Below are 18739 nucleotides of genomic sequence, written 5' to 3'. Positions count from 1 at the left end.
TAGATAATAAGCTGTTTTATGGTAAACTTTCTTTCTGTCTGGCTGTACTCCTCAAACGTGTGGATTCTTCTGCAGAGTCTCAAACGTACACAAGCCAAACTTCCTACATTTCCATTAAGGGCTGGTGGGTACAAAGTCTCCCTCTAAGTTTAGGTAAATGAAATGGCTGTGCTTAAGCACAAAGTAAACCAGATATTTGAAACTGTATGGTTTTTTCTTAGTTTTTCTACCTGAAATCATGAAAAGGGGAGACGGCTTAACTTTGCTGAGAAAGGGCCCACATGAGCATCATTAGCAGTAATAAAACCAACACAGAGTCCCGGAACAAAAGGCCCCTGGTTTGGAATCACGGCTGGTCTCTGATAAATGAAGGCTGTACAAGATGAGGTTTCGGTGTTGATGAGTTTTCACCTTCGAGGTTGAACGATAAAAGCACCCCCCAGCCTTTGAATTTCACCCTGCTGTGCCGAGTCTAAGGATCTGACAAATCTGTTTTTCAGAAGATCCTGTACCTCAGAAGCTGACAAGAAGGAAAGGCTTTGTTCCTAAACTGCATCACCCACCGAAAAACCTCTGAACGGCTCAAAGTCATTACGTTGCTTTTATTAAACGGGATCCAATGCTCTGGTCGGGGCAGACGGTCAAGTGCATGTCAGCAACGAGGGACCTGAAGCCTCCCAGAGCTCCACAGACATCCATTCCCTGCCCACGGACAGAAGGACAGTTGGAAGAACTCTAAAAATACTGTTCTCTGATAGCGAGACAATACTCCCAACAATCCAAACCACCTTAAAAACAGCAAACTCAAATAGGTCACCAATGGTGAGATGATCCGAAAACAATTTTCCATTGGAAATTGCTTACAATGAATAAACTGTGTTACGAAACTAAAGGTAACACACCAACCAGCTAAGATTACTAAAATTCCTAAAAACAAACAGTTCTAAATCATCAAATCGAGAAGTGCTATCCAGATGGAGCCTAACAAAACTAACTTAATTTTTCTGCTGTAGTTGGGCTTCAGTGGAGCACAAAAATCCAGGACAGTGAACAGGCATTCCAGCCCTCAGTGATTAAAACAACAGCAAAAAACAATCCAACCTTCCCAACTTCTCACAGATGCCTGGCGTGCCCATGCACATGTGCACACTCACATCGTTCCCTCCCAAACTTTATTCAGCTTGCAAAGTGATGCACTCAGTTACTAGAGCCTGTCAGAATAAAAGCTGCAGGCTTAAATCACCTTCTCCTCTTTCTAAATAAAACCCTAAACTTTTTATCCAACATAAACTCTGCTTTTTTTTAAACTGCCTGGAGCTGAGGAGCCGCTGGATACTGATGGATGCCAGACCCACGCTGGTTACAAAACCTCAAAGGGGCAGAGAGAAAGAGATAACAAATAATGAAAGGACAGAGCAGTGAACTATTAAACTATTCTAACGTAATTGTTAAAACATTTTTAAGGCAAAATGCAAAGCTGTGTCCTGAGCCAGGCACACACAAGAGGCAAGTTGCTGACACCCCACCCTTGGGTGGGTACCAAGTGTGACAGACATAAATCTGGACATCTTGAGATTGGCATAAAATGTTATTATCCTCTGGTTGATTCACAAAGTGCTCTTCACCTCACCTTAAAAACAAAAGCATGGGGAAGCCTCACTTGGCATTCCTCTTTTTTTGGGGGTGGGGGTTTTTTTGTTTGTTTGTTTTTTGATGTGGGGTTTTTTTCAGATTTCTGTATTTTCTTCCTAATTTCAATAAACAAAACAAGAAGCCATGAGTGCTGGCTCCAAACAATGCAGCCATTAGCCCTACTTTTTCCAGCTTTCCTTTGGCAGCTGGCAGGCAGCCAAAGCCTTTGGCTTTGCAGACAGGTTGGACGGTAACACCTGTTTCTATTATTGCAGCACCCATGGGTAATGCACTTCAATTGTCACCATCTCCACTGACAACCTTTCATCACAACATCACTGAGGTTCTCTAATTTTCCCAGAGACATTTGCCTCATTTGCATAGTTCCCTCAAGCTTTTTTTTTTTTAAAGCTTCTTCCCCCCGCCCCAAAGCTCCCCAGCTCTGAAGTCTTCCCTTTGCAGGGAGCTCTGAGGGAAAGCAGAGCTCCAAGGTTAGGTTTTATTTCTGGCTGTAGCTTGAAAGCCAAGGTATTTTTCATGTTTTCAAGACTGGATATAAAATATGCATCAGTGGGGTTGACAGGCACGGATGCCATAATGGACTCACAGCCAGGGATTTAACACTGTCAGGCTCCTTCAGAATGTACTGCTTATACATGGAAGAGTTTAGTTATAATTTTTAGTTTTAAATCCCCTCTGTTAACCAGAAAAATCTGGAAAAAAGTACCTCTCTCCAATACCTACCTGGCACTCCTCCTGCTGTATCACAACTGTGTATCCATAAGATTCTTTTTTAGAAAAATTTAATTATATGTATTCCTAACATGCCAGGCTCTTAAACAAACCATGGCTTCTGTACCAATCCTGAAAAGCACGGAGGTCAGCAGGGATGTGACTCAAGAAAGGATCATGGAATCACCTCCAGCTTCTTCTCACACCTCTGCTTTAACAGATTCAAACCATTCAAAGAATCCTAAAATGGTTTGGGTTGGAAGGGACATTGAGGATCATCCCGTTCCACTCCCTGCCATGGGCAGGGTCACCTTCCACTAGCCCAGGTTGCTCCAAGCCCTACCCTACCTGGTCTTGGACAATTCCAGGGATGGGGCAGCCACAGCTTCTCTGGGCAACCTGTGCCAGGGCCCCCCCACCTTCTAAGAGAACAATTTCTTCCTAATAGCTAATCCAAACCTGCCTTCCTTCAGTTTTAAGCCATTCCCCCTTGTCCCATCACTACATGCCCTTATGAAAAGTTCCAATTCCTACTTTTCTGGGTCATACTGAAAATATACTCAATCAGGATACAGGAAACTACTTTCCAACATGCATTTCTTAAAAGAGACCAGGACTCATTTGAGGTTTTCTACTGGCCAGTGACTCTGGCAAAGTTTCCCCAGACTTACTCCAAGGAGGATGTCAAACACGGTACACAACAGAAACTAGAAAAAGGGCCAAATTCCTGAATTATTCTGGAAATACATTAAACACAGTATAATTGCCTTTTATCACTTTACATCGATGTAAAGTTCAACGTGGTGGGAACATCCCACTTTTCACAGCCAGGGAAGATGGGCTCAACAGCCAAATGGAAGGTTTTTAGCATATTACAGATATATTTCCTCTCCAAAGAGTTGAACAGCTCTTTGCCAAGCCCAAAACCAACTAAATAAAAATTCAACTCAACCCAGCACACACCAACAAGGTCTGAGAGCCCTGTACCTTGTTGGGACAGACAAAACCACAAGAAGTTATTACAAATCTCTCTCTGCAGAGATGTTGTTGTTGCTGCTGTGCTCCAACTTCTCTCCCCAAAACTGGGAAATCTACTCCTGCTCGAGGTCATTTCTCCATCCTCTCTCCTCCATGGAGCCCCATTTCCTACTCTCCACACCACAGAAACCAGATGTCTGGCAGGACGCTGAACACACAGTTCCTTGAAATCAGCTAATCTAGATTTTCCCCTAAGAAAACTACCCCTCTTCTACTTTATTCAGATCACTAACTCACACCACTACATTTTCATATCGTATACGAGTTCTCTGATATTGAAATAACTTACAGGGAAAGAATCCAAGTTATTTTTGGCAGTGGCCACATGATTTTTAATAACCTATTCAAAGCAAAAAAAGTTTTATCTGTCAGGTACAATAGTAGTAACTGCAGACCTTAAAAGTGTAACCAGTTCAATGTCAACAGGTAAACTGCTTCTTGTGTGGCACAAAGGAAGCCAAGAGTATTGAACAGTTAGGCCTGAAGGCCAACAGCTGGAGTTTTTCACTTTCTCAACAAACTAAAAGTCATTATTTACACAGTTTGGTATTAAAAAAAACACCACCCCCACAACAATCCACTGGTCTGCCAGAAAAAAATCCCAGCTGACATAAATCCGTAATTAATTGCCTTTGGATATCAGTTGCTAAGAAAATGTTAATGAATGACAAAAACAGGAATGAGAGGCAGGGGATTTCATTTGCTTACATTTGTTTGCCTTCGCTCAAGATGATCCTGTTCCATGTCCTGCTCTCACTCATAAAACCCCAGTTATATTGCTGGTGATTCATTAGGGCTAAAAGATCTGGTTATTAATGAAACAGAAGTGCTCAATTATTCTTCTATCCATTTCACTGCTGAGCTTTTAACCACAGTAATTGTGCTTCACTAGGGCCTCGTTTTTCTCCTCTGACAGCTCCGAATCCATCACACAACCTCCAGTGTTTAGACAGCTATTTATATCTACTTAGGCTGAACACCGACATCTGCACTGGGGAACAAGCAGAGTCTTTTGCTAAGTGGAGAATCGATAGTCGGGACTTCAAAGAAGTTTTAATCCAGTTTCTTGGTTTCCCAAAAACACTTTGGGCTTTCAAAAGCCATCTGATACGTATAATCCAGCCCACATGGCCCTTCTGCGGCGCTCAGACCACCCAGAAACGCTCCAGAAAAATGCTGCCCTACACGACGCAAAGCCAGGAAACCTTTCCTTAAAGATGTCGGGATGGTTTGGGATTTAAACTTTTCAAGTCAGGTGACAATTACAATCTCATGGTCCCTTTGCATGCTGGCACCCACCTGGGCATGATTACAGGGAAGCCAAAGCTGGAGGGCAATGGAGCTGGGGAAGGGTCTGGAGCACCAGGAGCAGCTGAGGGAGCTGGGGGGGCTCAGCCTGGAGAAAAGGAGGCTCAGGGGGACCTTCTCACTCTGCAACTCCCTAACAGGAGGGTGGAACCAGGTGGGGTCGGGTTCTGCTCCCAGGGAACAAGGGACAGGATGAGAGGAAACGGCCCCAAGTTGCACCAGTGGACATGTAGATTGGATATTTGGGAAAATTCCTTCCCTGAAGAGGCTGTACAGCCCTGGCACAGCTGCCCAGGGCAGTGGTGGAATCCCCACCCCTGGAGGGATTTAAAAGCCCTGTGGATGTGGCACTTGGGGACATGGGTCAGTGGTGGCCTTGGCAGTGCTGGGGAATGGTTGAACTCGATGACCTTAAAGGTCTTTTCCAAACTAAACCACCCTCACAATCCCAATTGAACCAGCTCTGATTTGACTTTTCCTTGATAAAAATATTTTAAAAGACTGGAAATTTCACCATTTACAATAAGCATAACTTAATTTTACTACATTACATGACCAGCTTTAGTGCCCACGAACATGCCATGCACTGATCTGCTCTTGGAAATCAGCAACACCCCTCCTGCACAATCGGGCTTCCTGCAGTGCTGAGGAGTAATTCCCTTTTCCCTGGGGAAAGCCCCACTCTGAGGCACTTTTGTTTTTACTGAACATTAAAACTGGAGTGGTAGGGGTCCAGGAAGGTCAGGTTACTTGCTGAAGGTTGTGCAAGTGAGTCTAGGCTTGAACTGGAAGGAAAAGCTGAGTTTTTGTTCCAGGGCAGCAGCCGCCTCTGACCAAAACCCATCACCTTTACCACAGGGGTGCACTTGTGAACATAATTCATATCTTAGTTTCCTGAAGAATATAAGATGACCTATTTATCTTTTTTCAAATGGATCCAAAATTAATTTTAGAAATACACACATGTATTAAAATGCAAACAGGCCTGTGCTGACATATATTATCTCAATGTTAAACTGAAGAGTTCAATGCTCAAGTGTATACTCACAAGCCCCCCCTAAATTAAAAAACCCCACAACCACAATTGTTATGCACAAGGCTGTGCATAACAGCAGTGCAGCTGTTTCCACAAAGCAATTGACACCATTTCCACATTCACAATGACATTAGTGGTTTTGCTTTGAATTAAATCAATTTTAAAAGAGACAATTCCAACATGAAAGCCTGTCAATTAATGGGAGATACTACATGAGGGTCCTTTTGATTCCCAGGGACAGCCCCACAAAAAACAGATGGAAAAACTTTTCATGGCAATGCAAAACTCTCAAATGCATCATCAGCCCATGCAGGTCATCTCCATTTATATTTATTGCATTGGTTGTTATCTGATGTGCTGGATGTTAGGAAAGGGCCACAAATCCAGGCAAAACTGCAATCCCTAGGCTGACTCTGCCTTGGTGACACAGTGAGAGGTGGGAAGGGGCTTTTGGACTCACCTGTTGAACTTCACTTTCTCCATTCGATATTTTCTCTGTGTACACAAAGGAGTTGAATATCCTCTGCAAGAAAAAACAGAAAGGATGTGTAAGAGACTTTTCGTTATAAATGCCACATTAAACGAGCTCCAAAAGGCAAATGAGGGAGGAAATCAGGTCAGAGAAGGACCTGGGGAGTCTCCAATGGCAGGTTTTCCCAAGGGGAATCATATCTCTCTGTATCTGTGGATCTCCATTGGTTTTGAAGGCAAGGACATAACAGGGTTTTTCCAAAACATCTGTTTATTTATCAGACTGGCATAAGGTGCTAAAAACAACCTCTCACATCACAAAGCTACTGTTGTGCAAACTGTGACCCTTCTCTTGCTGAAAATTTAACCCACAGAAAACTATTTTTAAAAGTACTTGTTCCCAATTAACATGAGAGGCTGTGAGGCAAATTTAGACATATCTGGTATCTGGAAAAAAGGAAAATGAGACCCAGTTTTGAACACAACCAGACCAACCTCACTAATGGCAAAAATGGATGTATCGGAAGATAGAAGTGAGAGCTGTGTCCTCCCCTGGGGAAGCTCCCCATCAGTTCCCAGAGGGACAGAAGTGCTTCCACAGGTGACAGCCACACTGCCATTATTTGCAGTGGTTATGTGGAGGAAAAAAAAACTCAACATCTAGTTAATATTCAGCTTCCAGACTGAAAAATAAGGTTGGAATCCCTGAAAAGTTTGCTTGATACACCTAAGTTTCTCTTGCAAGATTTCCCATTTCCAAGGGCAGGTTGGGCTATCCCCACTGGAAAACATACAACGTCCCTAAAATATTCCCTTGCCATCTGTCTTAATAGCTGCAAAACACAGCAGAGTTTTGAGAGAACAATACCATGCAGAACAAGAATAGTGCTGGTTATTCACTATCAATAAATGTAACAGGAATATCTTGAGGTTATTTAGGCTGTGAGATATTTCTCTACCAGCCTCAAGGAGAGCTGGGATTTCACTGATGGAATGGATTCCACATCTATCAGTGTTAAGTCAAACACACGACATCACATCTGGCAAAGGACAGTGATTCATGAAGGCCCTCTTGAGTCTCTCCCTTAGCTGTGAAATCATCATTGCTCCACAGCTCCAAGAGGTTTTTTGAAACAGGTTCAGCTGATTTCCTCCTCCTAAAGCTATAACCAGCCAAACCAGCCTGGAAAATCCTTTGGTGTGCTCTGCTCCCACTTACCATCATCACTTTCTCTTTATCCCTCTCCCTCCTGAGGATCTGAGGAATTCCAAAAATTTGAACTCTTAATTCCAAAGAAGCCTTTGGAAGGGCAGCAATAAATCTCCTTGGTTTGCAAGTCTCAGAGAGCCAAGAAGGGGAGGAAGGGGGGGCAGGGGAGGAAAAAAAAGTAATCTACTCGTAGTACATTGAGACTTCCTCTTCATCCAGACCTTTGTTTAAAGTTCTGCTTGGGCACTTTAACTACAAATATGTTGGCTTTTTTTTTCCCCCCTCATGAGATGAAAAGATAATTTAAACATCAGAAGAAAATACATTAAAGCATGTCATTTTGATGCAAAATGTTTTAAATGAACTGAATTTTTCTCTCCATGCAGCATTTAAGTCTCCAGACATCAAAAGGAATGAGGAGGAAATAGACTGTCAGCTACTGAGAATGGAGCTTTCTGTCCTCAGCACAAAGCTGACCCTTCCTCCACCCCTTTCACACGTAGCTGTGTTTATGAACTTGCAAAATCATGCCAGAGAACATTATATAAGAGTCCCAGTGCCAGCAGGAATTTATTTGGCCACTGGACTAAGGTTTTTAACCAATTTGTGCTTGATTTTGAATTCAACTAATTTATTTAAAACAATGCAGTATCTTCTATTTTTTTTTTAATTAAAAGCACTGTGCATGTCAGAGAGGGGGGCAGGAGACTCTCAGTTAAAGTGCCAGCACAGATAATGAGTAACCAACAGTAAAAATTAAGTAAGGATGGGGAATCCACCCAGACAAACGTGATCTGTCGCACACGGAGCTCCCTGAGCTCAGCCCTGCCTGGGTACAGTCCCTACTTGGGATAGCTGCTCCCTACTCAGGAATTCCAATGCAGAATTACACCCAGAACAAAAAATACCTCCCTGTTGCATTTAAGCAATTTCACCAAACTAAAAAGTGATGTAACTTTAAGTAGAAAATCAGTGGCAACCTCAGCTGAAGCTGAGGTAACTTCACAGACCTGAAAGTCAGCTCCACAAACTTACAACAGTCTAAATATTTAGGAGATCCTGCCCACTGCATTTACACAGCCCATTAGCATCTTTATTCTCCCCACCCCTCGTTGTTTAATTGGCTCTGCTGAGCAGATGGCAGCAGGCTCAGCTCCCTCCAGCAGAACAATTCCACACGTGTTTAATGAGCTGCTTCGCGGGATTATTTGCCATAACCCATCACCACTCACTCTCTCAATGCAGGAAGGCTGCAACCACTGTGCTGGCTCAGCACCCAGCCTTTCCACTGAGCTGGTGCTCCACCAGACATGGAGCCACCTCCATCCCCACCATCACTCCCAACATCTCATCACACACCACCTGGAACCCTGAAGAACATTTTACTTTATTTTTGTTATTTCCCCCCGCCTCGTTTTTCTATCAACAACATTTTTAAGCTTATTATAATTTTATAAATGTTCTTTTTAAAATATGCAAACATAGGAGAGAAATCACACTTGTCTCCTGGCTGTACCTGTCACCTGCAGCTTTAAATGAGGTTTAAACTTGGTGGTGCTGGCAGGGGCTGAGCACAAAGCCGTGCACCATCCCCAGGGCCTCTGTGCCTCTGGCAACACCTGAATCTTTTTGCTGGGCACATCATTCCTCCTCTTAATCCTCCCCTTCCCTCATTCAAAACTTGTGTTTAGCTACACAAACAGAAGCCTAAAAAGAGAAAATTGTGATATCTGCAGGGACCGCCACAGGATTCCTGGTGATCTGTGACAGCTCCAAGACACACAGAGGAGAGCCAAGATGTGTCCCTGTGAGCCTGCAGGGGATGATCACAGCCTGCATGGAGTCCTGAGAAAGCAAGGGTTTGTTTTACAAACACACATTTCCAACACTTGCTTTCCTAAGCTCTTTAATTACCTCTGGGTCAAAGCACTTGCAAATTCCTAGAAAATATTCTTCTGTGGTACCTCGATATTCCCTTCAGTGACTGTAACTGCTCTCGGTGCCACCAGCCTCAATTTTAGCTTTGTACAACAGGACAAATATTTGGTGAGATAAATCAGGAAGCAATGAGAGGATCCAAGGGCAGGGGGTTGGGACAGGGAAGATTTGGGCCACCAGGGTCTAATGCCTCTCACAGGTGGGGTCTGACAGTGATGGATGGGCCCTGCACCCAAAGCCACATCTCCGGGCAGAATGGAGTCAGGTTTCCCAGCAAGCCAGAGATAAGGGGTAGCTCAGGCTTAGCTTTGTGGTGTCCCAAAACAAGGCTTAAAAGACTTTCATTCATCATCTGAAGCTGAAGGCCACTCAGTTTGACATCTGGGAGATGACTCTAAACCAAGCTTAGCGTAAAAAGTAAAATATTAAATGGCTGTTCTCTCAGTTGCTGAGATTAAAATTAACTCAGTAGCAAAGAACTGCAGTGAGAAAACACTTCAAAAAGCCCCAGTCTGACTGTCAGCACAGCATCAAAACAAACTGAAAAAGCCACCAGCCCCAAACCTCCAAGGTCCCCAACAAGAAACAAGTGCCAACTGCTCTGCAGAGCAGTCAACCATTTGCACATCACTTTATTTGCTGGACAAGATATGAACCCTTCTCCTCATTGACAAAAATAACATTTCTAGAGACAAAGAGAACCAGGAAAAACAACTCCAGGATTAGCAAAATAGCCACTGAGCTGTAAATATGTCGAAGCTGTTTTACCATCTATACTGCAAGAGATTTAAAAAACAAACAAACAAACAAAACATCTTTCAGCAGGTTTAGGGCATAGATTGCTGTTACCTGACATATTTAGGTAATGACAGGATGAAAAAAACCCAATAATATTTTAAAAGTTATACAGAATTGCAGTAGCAAAATATACATGTGTAAAATACAGCATTAGCTCAGCAGGGCTGGGATCTTTCTTAAACTTCAGGCAGCTCCTAACCAGGGTCTGTTTCCTATTTGAAAGGTTAATGTTTTTAAAAGTGGTGAGCAAACAAATATCCAACAAATCCTTTCTCTGATGAAACTCACCGAGTGGGATTGTTTTCAGGGAAACCTGTGGCTTCTGTCTGGAGTTTATTTTTGCAGTGTCTGAAGCCATATCGTGTTATGTTTTGTTACCATTTCCTAAAACCAAGAAACATTAAATAGTGGGTTCCCAGGAGATGGAGGACATGCTTCGTGTTTTTCTCCGAGAATTTACAATATCCATGTAAGAAACTGAAGTAAATTGGAGGAAAACACAGCGAAAGGTAAACCCAGTGGGATGAGAGCAAAAGCAATATCCCAACACCACACTGCAAATGCCTTTCTCTTCCTGAGGGTTTCAAAAAAGAACATGTTTTCAGAAAGGATTTAACTAATTAATGCTTTTTTCTTGACATTATTTGTCTGGCAGCAATAGATACCTGTATCAGAGGCACACAAAGAGAAAGGTGATGCCAAGCCCACAGGCTGAGCTCAGGTCAGTGCTTTCACAGGGGTCAGGCACCATGAGCAGCAGCTTCCATTAAAAAATTAGGAAATGCCAAATCTCATACAACTTATAATTCTGATATCCTGGCCCAGTTCCTCTCCTGGCATCTTCCTTTTGCTGGGAGAAGATCTCCAGTTACTGCTAGAGGGCAAAGTTGGACTGTGCTCAGTTATCCACGTTGGGGAGTGTTGTTGAAGCACACCATCATTTGAAAGCCTCTTTTGGCAGCTTCATTTAAGTGATTCTGCTTATTTTACACATCAAATTTACACAAGATTACTTGGAATGTGGAAAAAAAGAAAAAGCAGAGACATCAGACAAAACTTTTCCATAAACAGAGCACAGAACCTGCTGGCACTCAGGAGACAGACATTTGTAGAGCTGTATCTCCACATGCTCATACACACCTTTATGGGTGCACACATTCCCCAATATTTAAGGTTTTAAGCAGGAAAACACCATCTTTCTTCCCAGTTTTTATCTTAATGGAGATTGTTTTCCAACTCCCTATTTTATGACTCAAGCTGCCATCACCTTCAGCCATGTGCAGCACTGGAAGATGTTTTGTGCAACACAGAGGACAACAGAAGAATTGGGATTCAGGTTTAATCTTAATTTTCATGGTAAAAACCATCACACTTGGCATTTGTATATAGATGTGGGAGGTAAAAGCCTTTGGGATTATTTCAAGACTCAGGAGGGGAGATGATAAATAGGTACGACACTGCTTGAAAAGGAGCAAAGTAGAGCACAATTCTTATAAACTTGTTCCCTTGGAAAACTTCAGGCATTTGCAAGGAGACAAAACTATGGAAAACTGAGAAACTGCCAAAAATGCAATCAAGAACCGGTAGGTTTTTTTGTCTTCTTTTTTCGAGGGTCCAGAGAAGAGGAAGGGAAAAAGAGTGAGAGGGGAAAATACCCCAAGAAAATTAGTTCCACATGTTAAAAAGATTATTCATTTAGCCAATGTAACTTGACTAAGGTTATTCTCATGACAATGTGTATGGCAGCATTTCAGAAAAAAAGAAACTCATGCTACCCAAGCTTAAAATACAAAGCAGATGGGCTTCTCAATGGGATTGGATTTTTTCTCCCTACTTTTACTCCTCATTCCAACCACTAGGATATGAAACGTAAAATGTTTATATGTTTTTTTTCAGGTTGAGAATTCTTTGATTGCTGAACTGTTTTCGTGTCACTGCATCTTGTTGTTTTCCCTTTAAAGAGAACAGAAATCTGAGCATTTATCAGGAGAACTCTCGGTTTCATTTTTCTGGTTTGCTTTCAAGCTCATGACTAAAAAGGGGAAACATTTAAGCAGCAGCCCAAGACCTGTAAATAGATGCAATCCTGGAGTGAGAAGGGCTTGATATCATTTCAGTGTAAATTACTGTGCTTGTCCAATTTGGTCATGACTTCAGTATACAGCAAGTATGCAGGACAAACAGGGATCGATTTATCCAGCTAGGATTGTGTAATTTTACAGTCAAGTCAAAAAACTAAACCCAAAACAAAAGGGACACACACACACTGAATTCACTTCCTGATCAGTTTAACACAACCAAGGCAGAAGCTGATGGGTTTTATCTGGAGAAACACAGGAACACAAAGGCTGGACTGAGATAAAGAGATCTTGAATCAGAAAAAACAATATCCAAGAAGACAATCTTAAATACAGGGATTTCTGGATCATAAATCACAACACTGAACTTCTGTGCATAAAATGAATGGGCTGATGGTAACGTTAATCACAGAATTGTTTTCTTTAAATGTCCAAGAGGATCATTTTTCAAGATCTCTCAGCAGGAACCATCAACATACACACGACAAATACCCCAACAGCCTTCCCTACAAGCACTGCAGCAGCACTTCAGAGCAGGAGCTGTCTCACAGTGGTGTCTCACAGACACCAAAGTTTAAAGCTTCTAACATACAGTTTGCAGGTGTTTCCACCCAGACACCCACACTTTTGTCAGAGGAATTAATAGATGAGTAATAACCTGAAAAAGAGTGTCAGGACATAATTACCTTCCTGTGTGAGTCCGTGTCTGTAATAAAAAGTACAAGGTTACTCTCATATAATACTATTTGTATTAATAAGTAGAAAAGTTTTAAGGTCACTCGTTTACATACCTGACTTGCATTATTTTTCTTTGATATAATCCCCACACTTCCTTTTTCAAGCAGAAGGGAGTGAGAGTAACTCTGTGCACTCCTAAATTCTTACGAGGTTTAATTTCTTAATTGAATTTTAAAGGAAATTTAAAAAATAAAATCAAGAAGATAAACACTTTGTATTAAATATTTTAATAATTTCCTCCAACCTGGATGTAAAGTTATTTTCAAACAACTGTTACATCTCAAACTGACCCAAGGCTTAAAATGATCCAGACCCAACAGGAGAGGTGTCTTGGCTGAGTAGGGCTTGAGGAGCTCAGGATGTCCCATCCCACCTCAGCCACTCTCCAGTTCCCTGAGGACATGATGCCAGTCCCAGAGCTGTGACCCCACATTTAAGCAGCAGGTCAATCACCAATCCCTTAGACAAGCAGAGAAGAGTCAGTTTAATCTGCACTCTTTTTGACCTTGAAATGTGAAATCCCCTGAGAGTCTCTGTGAGCTTTAGGAAACAACATTTTGCTATACTTCAGTGCTAATGAAAAGAGAATTACCTCTCAGCCAGCACTGGAAATAGGATATTTTTCCTCTTGCTACCAAAACAGGGGTGGAATGAACTCAGGGAGTGAGGACACCAATGGATAATCATCTGACAGCTTTTCCCTGTGATCCTTCACGAGCCAGAAGTCCACCTGACATCACCAACACCAACAGACACATCTACGGCACAAACCAAACACTGCATCATGGAGCCCAAAAAAAAGCATAAGGATGCAAAGCAGTAAAGAATTCCAGAAGAAACTGCTCAACCAGTTTTCCACAGCATCCAGAGATCCACCTTCAGCTCCTGCTGAAGGCAGTCACTTAGTCCCCAGGAATATTCTTCCCTGGTCCTTTCAGGGAGCTGGAGTCCACCATGAGTCACCCCTGGTCAAACACTCACCCAGAGCTGGGTGATTAACTGCTCTTCCTCATGTTTAACTTGTTATCTCGGGAGGCAGAAGGAGGTAGGGCAGCCCCAGAAAACAAATGTAATCTTCTGGAATGAGCAGAGCCATTAGATGTTATCAGTTTGAAAAAAAAAAAAATTAAAGATTTGAGACTAGAGGAAGCTCATGAATTGAATTCCTGCAGCACTTCAAAGCAATTTGTGCATGAATGCCAGCATTTATTCTTCTAATTAAAAAAGGAAAAAAAGCAAGACATCATTTACATGAGAGAGGGGTGACTAAAAAAACCCAAAAAACAACCAACAACCGAAACTCCCACAAAACCTCCAGTGTTAATCAAGCACAGAGTAGATTCCAACCCAAAAAAGGGAGAGAAAGCTCCGGATTTAATGAGGGAAGGCGCTGAAGAGGAGCAAATCTCCCCTCAGTGCTTTCTGCAGCACTCGTGCCAAGCCATCGCACAGGAATTTCTAAATCCAGCCTTCGGGAGCAAAAATCATCCCACGCTGTGCAAAGCAGGGTCCTTTATCTTGCCCCTCGTTGTTTTCCAAACTGCAGAGCCGAGGGTGGGGGCTCTGGGGTCCCTGCATGTGGCTCCCAAAAGATGGGATGGGCCCAGCGAGGCGGCTGCTGGGACAGGGAGGGCTCAGGCCCTGCTCGTTCTCTTGCCACAACAGCAACTTCAGCATAAATCATATTTCAAGGAGAGATGATTAAACAGCATTAAAGTCTTGTGAAAAAAAAATCACAGAACAGAATTTCTGGTCGCTGCTCTAATTATTTGAATATTAGCTAATTTTTTGGTCTTCTTAAATAAATATAATAAATACACACCACTGAAACAAGTGTCATTGACTATCACTGAATAAATAGCCAAGAGTAGTTCCTAACCAATTAAAGACAATGATTCCAACCTTCTAAAAATTAGCTGTGCTGAAATTATTATAAATATATTTACCTTTCACGCACTGAGTGGCAGGAAATTAGACTGAACTCCAATTAAAAATCAGAGTATGTGCTCTTTCTGATGAGCCACTGATTAACAATGCTGACTGATTTCTGTGACTGGAAATGGTTGCCTCAAATTAGCAGGTGAAATCTGAAAGAATTCCCCCCCAAAAATATTCAAAGGCGTATCACCTGTCTGAAGGTGACACCTCACGTTACGATGCAGGAGTTTTTCAGTTTCCTTGGCCACCAGAAAAGCGTTTCCACCTAATTCTATGTAAGAGAAACTCTTGGCCATGTGGCCAAATTCCGGTGGGTTCCCATTGAAGCCATACATCCTCAGAGTCACTGCAGGAGGAGTGTTCTTCTGGGGTTATCCCACATCTCCCACTATTTATCCTCGAGTTTTCAAGGGAGAAATGCACCACTTCCAGCCCCAGCAGACCTGCACTACCATGTGGTAGCACTTATTATAAGAAACCTTTCCAAATATACTCACTACAGAAGGTTAATCATTTGATGAGAAAATCAAATACATCCACACATAAAGGAAAGGAATTTATACTGGAGGGAACCAGCTTTTCAGGGGAAAAAACAAAAAAACAAACAGGAAATTGATAATGGTACGTTTAACTCCTTTCCTCATGTGATGTCATTGCCAGTTGGGTTGTACTCACTAAGAAGATCAAAAAGGACTCCTGCACACACATTGTTAAAATTCACACAGTGACAGAAGCAATTAGTATTTTTCATTCCTTCTATAAACATTATTACAAGCTGTTTTTTCACAAAATATTGACAAACTATGAAGCAAACTCCACTGCTCCTGGTAAATGAACACAATTAAACCAATTTCTGTTTCAAAACAAAGAGAATTATTTGACCTCTTTTTTCATCTCGAGTCATGTTTAACTTTGTCTAAATAAAGTATTTTGGAATCTCTGGGGAGACGGCTGCTCGTTTACTCAAAATAAACCTCTGCTGTGATTTCCTTCAGAAGATCCCTGTTGGATGAACTCTCTTATTTAAAAAGCTCTCATGCTGATCATGTGTAGTGTCATCTTCATTAAAAATAATCAAGAGTCCCTAGGCAGATATTTGCACTGGAAATTAGAAAATTCCATGTTTCACAGTATTTCAAGGTTTCCTACTATCCATTCCTATTTAATTTTTGAGGATACTTCAGTGCACATAAAATATGGATCAGTCAGAGCAGTTTTCAAATTAAAAATCATTTGGTGCACGATTCCAACAAGACTGAGTGGCAAACCTGCAATGGAATCAAGGATTTAGGGCTGTGGAGAGACCACCTCCAGCTCCACAACTCAGTAAATTCCCTTTCTTTGGTTTTTCTCTGCAATTATCTGTGTGTTGCACGTCCCTCTGAACACGTGGAAACGACCCCGTAATCCACTTTGGGATCAGGATTAGCGAGTTCAGGCACCAAGGAGAAATAAAGGCATTAATGTAGAATTGAAGGAGATTAATGCTACTCAGGGAATAAATATTCCTATTGTCTCACACAGTTACTACTACACTGGTGTCACTATTTGACTGTCAGGGAGTGAAGGGGAGAAAAAAAGACTTACAGGGCAGAAAATTGTTTATTATGCTGACACTGATAATTGATCTTAATAAATTAATGACTGAATTTTAACTTTAATAAATTGCTTGTATCCGCCAATTAACTTAAACTCTCTGTTTCAGCATGATATCTGTATTTTAATTTCCAAAATCAAAAGCATTAGGCAATATAAAAGTTCAAAAGATCCCAAACAGTGATGTTCATCCTCAAACAGAGACAAAGCACCATGACATGAAGCAAGTGCATGAATTTCGGGGGGTAGGAAGAAGTCACAGAATATCAAATTTCTTAAAATGAAAATTAAAATTCTGAAAGTTCTGAGAGTCCTTTTTCCATACAGGGTAAAGCCCTTTCTCCAGTGTCTCATAGCACATTAAATCAGGGTTATAAATAATAAGGTGAGCTTCTGTTTCTCCCTGTGCTTGCAAATTGAATAATAAGTGGCAATATAAGAATATATATAAGAATAAGAAGCAGCTGCTGTATCTTGCTGTGTATAAGTGGGAAGAATTAATAAAATTTGAAGTAAAAATTAAGTACAAATCATGATGTGGCAATTATAGCAATATCACTAAGTATGAAGTAACTACTGCCACCAATTCACACTGGTTTTTCCACATTTCCAGGTGCCACCCCTGACTTTGTGATGCCCCTTGTCCCCAAGTGCCAGACTTGGCTCCCTCCTGCACTGCCTCCCACTCTTCTCCACAATGTGAAGTTCCCAGTCTGAGCATTATCTAATGAAAAAACAAGTTATCCAGTCAAAAAAACGTGTTCTGCTCCACATGATCAGAATTACGAGGTGGAGACCTCTGCATCATCCTACAAAAACGTGGAATGCCAACCAAATCCTTCCCAAACTTGCAGCATAACACCAGGTCAGCCACGTATCATCAAAGATAAATGAGAATTACTGAACTTTACAGCAGTTCAGGAAGGTATTTTAATTGATAAACATAGCAATCGCCAATTGCTTATATTATTTTGGTATTTTTTCATATATTTGCATTCAGTTTCCACTGTTATTCATATAAAAGTGGTTTGAAAAGTGGTTTGAAAGCAGCAAGGGCACAGAGGTTTTTTTCAAAGCAAAACCTTTTCAAAGTCTAGAATGCACTGACAGGAAAAAAATTTAACAATTAAAAGGAGTTGGAATTTCTTATTTCTTTACACTGGCAGAACAGAGACTGAAACATTCAGATGGAGAAGGAAGCATTTCCAGATGGAGACCTGGTTTGCTTTGGTTTGGTTTGTCAGCCCTACAGGGTTTTGAAAGGTTTAGGTGCTTGATCTTAGAGTGCCAACAACTCAAAGATCCCTTTTTCCAAACCAAAATTAAATATGCACCCTCTTCCTACCCCCTCTAATCATGTCACTCAACACAACCCTCCTTGCTCAGCCCCAAGAAAGTTATCAGCAAAGTTTCTGGTTTAGTTTTTCGTGTATAAAATGCACCTCCTTCAAAGCAATGAAAAAAAGAAGCTGTAACGCTGACCTCTTGCATCTTTGGGTTTTATATTTGAAGATATTCTTCACAAATAATCTTTCACCTGAGTAGTTAAAAAGATAATTCCAGCTGCAACATCTGTCCCCTATGCTAATCTGTTATTTTATCCGTGATCCTCTCACTTAAATAACAAAAAAGAGCAGGAAACTCCCAAAATAGAGCTATAAAATGCATAAAGTGTAAAAAAAAATGGGGGAAAGAAGGTTCTTGAATTAGATTTCTAAGAATTCCTTGTCAAAAGAGTGGACAAAATAAGCAGTTTCAGTAATAATATAATTATCACATAATATTATCATCATATAATATTATCATTCAGTAATACAATGACCATGGCATTTTAAATTTACAACTTGCATAGTTATTTTATTTTAAGAGTTTGGCATGTCTAGTTCAAGCACTAAAACAAGCTTGAAAGATGGAGGAAAACAAACCAAACCCAAACAAAACAAAACAACAAAGCCCAACCCTGAAAGATTCAACAGCTGACAAAGCCCTAATGAAAACACACATTTGGGTTATAAAAACCCAAAGAGTTCTGAGTGTTTATTCCATGTTTCCAAGGAGAGAAGGCACTAAAGGATGAATTCTTTGAGACTGCACACAGTGATCACCATCTTTAAAACTGGCAAGTTTTAAAACATCATTTTTCTTTACCTCTATTTAAGACAAACACCCCTAGTAAACAGTTATTGTAGCACCTGCTCTGAAGATAAACAGGAAAAAAGTGCCAAA

General features: G+C 41.3%; 1 protein-coding gene across 2 annotated transcripts in view; it reads right to left on the bottom strand.

Moving 5' to 3' along the window:
• The window catches only part of CACHD1 (cache domain containing 1), a 93547-nt gene that overhangs the window by 56013 nt on the left and 18795 nt on the right, over positions 1-18739 (bottom strand). For both annotated transcript variants that reach the window (XM_050307422.1, XM_050307423.1), the window contains exon 2: positions 6207-6269. In XM_050307422.1, coding sequence (XP_050163379.1) covers positions 6207-6269 — 63 coding nt within the window. The remainder of the gene's footprint in view (positions 1-6206; positions 6270-18739) is intronic.

Source organism: Myiozetetes cayanensis, unplaced genomic scaffold (genome assembly GCF_022539395.1).
Source record: "Myiozetetes cayanensis isolate MyiCay16 unplaced genomic scaffold, myiCay2020 scf12, whole genome shotgun sequence".
NCBI lineage: Eukaryota > Metazoa > Chordata > Aves > Passeriformes > Tyrannidae > Myiozetetes > Myiozetetes cayanensis.
Note: the sequence above shows the minus strand (reverse complement) of the source record. Positions and strands in the feature narration are given on the sequence as shown.